The sequence below is a fragment of the Bactrocera latifrons genome, unplaced genomic scaffold (assembly GCF_001853355.1).
Source record: "Bactrocera latifrons isolate USDA-ARS-PBARC rearing strain unplaced genomic scaffold, ASM185335v1 scaffold_212, whole genome shotgun sequence".
NCBI classification, from domain to species: Eukaryota; Metazoa; Arthropoda; class Insecta; order Diptera; family Tephritidae; genus Bactrocera; species Bactrocera latifrons.
The window spans coordinates 514,062-518,870 of record NW_017535653.1 but is presented as its reverse complement, the minus strand read 5'-3'; the positions used below and the strand labels follow the sequence as shown (position 1 = coordinate 518,870).

Genomic DNA, 4,809 nt, shown 5'->3' with positions numbered 1-4,809 from the left:
TGATATTATCTGTACCATAGATTCCTAACTGTAACCGTAAATTGCTTATTGCATTGTACATTGAATTTCGTTCAGTTCTTATTAAACCTTTAAACAATAAACACTGCGTTTTATTATCAGTGGTTCTCTGCAACACATGATATAAATACTTATATTATTAGCAGCAATTACACTTATTTGTTTGAAAATAAACTCCTTGATTTTGCTGGTTATTTGCATGGTGATGAATGAACTTTACAATACATCGATCCAAACGCTTCATCTTGTCAGATAATGGTATCACAAACTCTTATTAAAAAATGCAATACTATTTGATTTATAAATAAAAAGATATATACCTATTTTTAAATAATTTTTTTAACATATAAATTAATTATGAAAAATTTTTCAATTAAATTTTGTTGTTTAACATTTATTATAACAGCCAATAAAAAATTAATAATTATTTTACTATGCTATGTACTGGTGTACTTAAAAACAAATAACAAAGTACATTAAACAACGATTACGAACTAACAAATCCTGCTTTCTTACTATAAGAATATTTCTTAATATCATTCTATTAACACATATAATAATAGACTTCATATTTTTTATTCAAAGTACTTATTATTTAACGAATCTTTAAAATCAAATCTTGTAAGAAATTTAGGTCTACAACTTTGCTTCCGCCGTTTTCAAATAGATGTCTCTAGGGTCAAGCACTGGTCGAATAAATATTACAATATATAATATAACAAATATTTGTTAGATCTGTTGACATCCCAAACTTATTCTCAACTGAAAATGTTTTTTTCTTTTTGAACCGAATTCTCGCCATTTGTGGGAAATTTTGGTTTTCTTTTTTAATTGCAAGAAAAGTGCGGCTGAGGACCCGTCCACGCTTTACTGAGGCTGACACATACATAGATAATACTATTACTCTAGTACTACCATCTATATGATTTCTATTAGGTATTAAAAAAATAAACAATTTTTGTAAATAAAATATTTTGTAAAGCAAATTGTGCTAGTTTACAAAAAATGGATCATAAAGCATTTCCTGTTTTAATTAAGCATTGCTTTTTCAAGGCATAAGGGAAAATACTTTTGGACCGTTTTTATACAATAAAGCCTTAAATTTACAAAAAAAAAAAAAAACGGCGGAAGCAAAGTTGTAGATTACTTAAGGAACTTCCCAAAAAAAAAATTAATAATCACATGCGTCCGAAAAGGTCAACGTTGTTTGTGATGTGCATCGAGCCAAACAAAAAAAAAAAAAAACAGATTAAGTGACATTTATAGCTAATTTTTTGTACTGGCACGTTAAATTTTTCCTGAAAATCTTGGCCCTATTAGATAAGCATGTTACCAAAAACTCACCTTTATTTTGGAAGTGGTATAATATGATTGCGTGTGTTGGTGATACTGTCATTTCTATTATCCTTTGCCCTATTTCAATAAGAATATGAACTCGTCCAGTTACTGTCCTCCAATTTAATGTTCTATTTCCTTTATATGCTTCATAAGCTTTAGTGTATTTTTCAAACTCGTTGGCAATTTCGTCAGGAAGCTCCAGACTTTCTTTATTGAAAGTAGGCCAAAACTGTGCAGATATTGTGAATGCTGATATATCAAATATTTTATCTGTAAACAAAGTAAATATCATAGTAAATTTTAATAAGTATTTGTTTCTGGCCGATATTATAATTACCAGTGTGACACTTTAAAAAAAATTTTTTTTATTTGCTTTTGCGATAACTTATATTTCCGTAAATATCCTGTAAAATCGTATCTTGAATAGTTTTTGGATGGCAGCGTTCTAAAGAGCGACTACTCGGAGGTGCAGATATATAAGTGAAACTTTAAACGCGTTTTTCGCCATATGACATTATTCAAAATTGCTGGCATCATAACTCAACGAGAAATTAACCGATTGACTTCAAATTAAAATTAAGTATTGTTGAATACATTTACTATTCCTACGATCTTTTTGATTGGTTGAAAATTGTCAATTTGGAACTAAAAACGACCATTTTGTAAACAAAAAAAAAAAAACGTTTTTTTTTCTAAATTACGCCATTTTGTTAATTTTTGATATTTTTCAAAGATCGTTAGTCAATGTATAGGAAATATCTTTAAGTTTAGAAACTTTAAAATTTTTTTTGTTTCCGCAACTCATTCTGCCGGAATCACACCAGCAGTTGGGGCACTTTTTTTTTGGCACCTCCGAAGACACTCCATAACTCCGTTATTTTTCAAAATTTTTGTAAAAAAAAATCTTAAAATATAGCTGAAAATATGCTTTATTACGTTCAAAGAAGTTCGAAATATTCAATAGCGTACTTTCTTTAAAAAAAATTCACGAAAATAGCCTAATTTTTCTTGCGTCACACTGGTATAGCCCCTTAAGATCGTACAAAATTAAACAAAGAAAAGTAGAATCATGTACAAATTTGTGAGCCTAAAATTTCTTAATATAGGACCCATAGATATAAACAAATGCAAAGTATCAAATTTATAAAAATTTATTTCACAAATACAAAAGATTCCTTCCAATAACTGGGTTTCGATAGTTCAGTTTATACAAATTATGCTATAATTATCCGATATGAACACTTTCTACGCAGTTTGCGTTATTGCCTTAGACAATAATTCATGCCGTGAAGATAAGTCGTGAAATGAAAAAGTTTTCCAGGAAATAACTTGATTCCGATCATTCAGTTTGTATGATAGCTATACGCCTTAGTTATCTGAACCATTTCTTCGAAGATTGCATTATTGCATCAAATAATAACCCACACAAAATTTTGAGAAGATATCCGAACAACTGAAAAAGTGTTTCATACTTAAAGTTGATCGTTTAGTTAGTATGGCAGCAATAAGTCATAGTGATTACAGTACAATCAAATGGACATGGCTAAATGGTCTAAGCTCGTCACCCTAATCATTTAGATATATGTATATTTTGTAGGGTATCTGACGTTTCCTTCTGGGTGTTATAAAGATAATTATAATTTTTTGGCTTACAACCAATATGCCTACATGTGTCCTCCAAATGTGTCTCGGTCATTTGCAGTTTCTATAAACTTATGCTACAATGCTAAGCATCTTCTTGACTGCTTTGAGTTCGTCAATCCACCTTGATCGCGGTCTTTCCTTCGCTTTAGGGGTGGATGCTGTGGTCAATACAACTTTCCTCTGTGCTCTCTTTTTGTCCATTCTCGTAATATGGTAGAGATAACTAAGTCGCTGTGTTTTCATCATATATTTCGTTTCATCTTCAATGATTTTTAGACCAATTTGGCCAGCTGTGACGAGAAAAGTTGAAATCCGGTTAAATGTGTGTCCGTCCGTCCGTCCGTGCAAGCTGTAACTTGAATAAAAAATGAAATATCTTGATGAAACTTGGTATGCAGGTTTCTTAGTAGAAAAAAAGTTCAAGTTCGTAGATGGACATAATCGGACCACTGCCACGCCCACAAATCGCCATTAACTGGAAGCCTTTAAAATGCCATAACTAAGCACCTAAATAAGGTATAAAACTCATATTTGGCACAGGCGAACGCAGTAAGAAGGGCACCTGTGGGAAAAAAGTGAGCGTTGCCCAGCCCTCTAACAAGTTTAATGTGCATATCTCCCAAGCCGCTTAAGCTACAAAAATCAAATTTGATGAATACAAATCTTATAAGAATTTTTTCTGATGGTGTAAAAATGGATGAAATTGCGAGGATAACCCCGCTCAATTCCCACATAACAGTACTGTTAAAAACTACTAAGAGCGAGAAAAATCAATAACTAAATGCGTTACAGACGTAAAAATTTTTCGTCGAGACAGTATGATAGTCATGGCACCGCCAACTTTTTGTTGAAATTCCACATCTCGGGGACCCGACCAACCAATTTAGACATAATTTCGTATGTGACATTTTTTTCATATTCTTATGTTACGTTGTGAAAATGAGCGAAATCGGACAATAACCACGCCTACTTCCATATAGCACACTTTTAAATTTCATTTGATTCAGAATGCAATTAACATAACGGGATTAAACTTTGCACGAATAATGCCCTTAGTGTACGCCACCTTATGACCAAAAATTATTCAAATCCAAAAAAAAACTGTTCACCTAGGGGCGTGAAGAGAATATTTAGACCCCGGTACGGATAGTTAACCTTTGTTAGAAAATATCAGTCAATGTCTGAGATATATATTTGAAATTCAGAGATAGATAAGATTTTCGAACTTCCGGGAGACTTTGTATTGAATATTTCATCCAATATGTCAGTTATCTCAATGAAAATAAGCCAGCATGTTTTACTCATAACAGTGTATCTTTATGCCAAAAATAATAAATAAATTTGAGCGAAAACTTGACTTATTCCCCATATAACTAATACATATCAGGATTTTCGAGCTTCCATCTGACTTTACCCTCTATGATTAGTCTTTTAGTATGTGACATGTTTACAGTTTGTGGTGTTGGGGGAAAATAGATAAAATTTGGTCGATACTACCCCAACTTCCAGGTACTACATATAGCGGTTTTCGTTTTTCTAACAAACCCCATATGTCTGTCAGCACATTAATTATATACAGTATGTATATATGTATACAAAATAGCTTGGATTTCGATCCTCAGGTTGACGTTTTACGTTTTAAGGTATTTGCTTTGCTTTGATTCTTGAAAGTGGCAAGAGTATAAAATGTGCGATTGCACCCGAGATTATTGAGCTTAAGTTTTCTTTAAATTTGAGGAATAATTTGTCGTTCATCATTCACCGTCGAACTGTCATCGTAACCGGTTGCTTTTCGCTCTTTGCTTATTG

The 4,809-nt window shown here is 32.0% G+C and overlaps 1 protein-coding gene across 1 annotated transcript in view; it reads right to left on the bottom strand.

The window, feature by feature from the left end:
* The window catches only part of LOC108968378 (anaphase-promoting complex subunit 2), a gene marked incomplete at its 3' end in the record, with an annotated part of 118,293 nt that overhangs the window by 29,146 nt on the left and 84,338 nt on the right, over positions 1-4,809 (bottom strand). Inside the window, 1 exon segment of the mRNA XM_018932377.1 lies at positions 1,363-1,626. Within this exon segment, the coding sequence (XP_018787922.1) occupies positions 1,363-1,626 (264 nt within the window).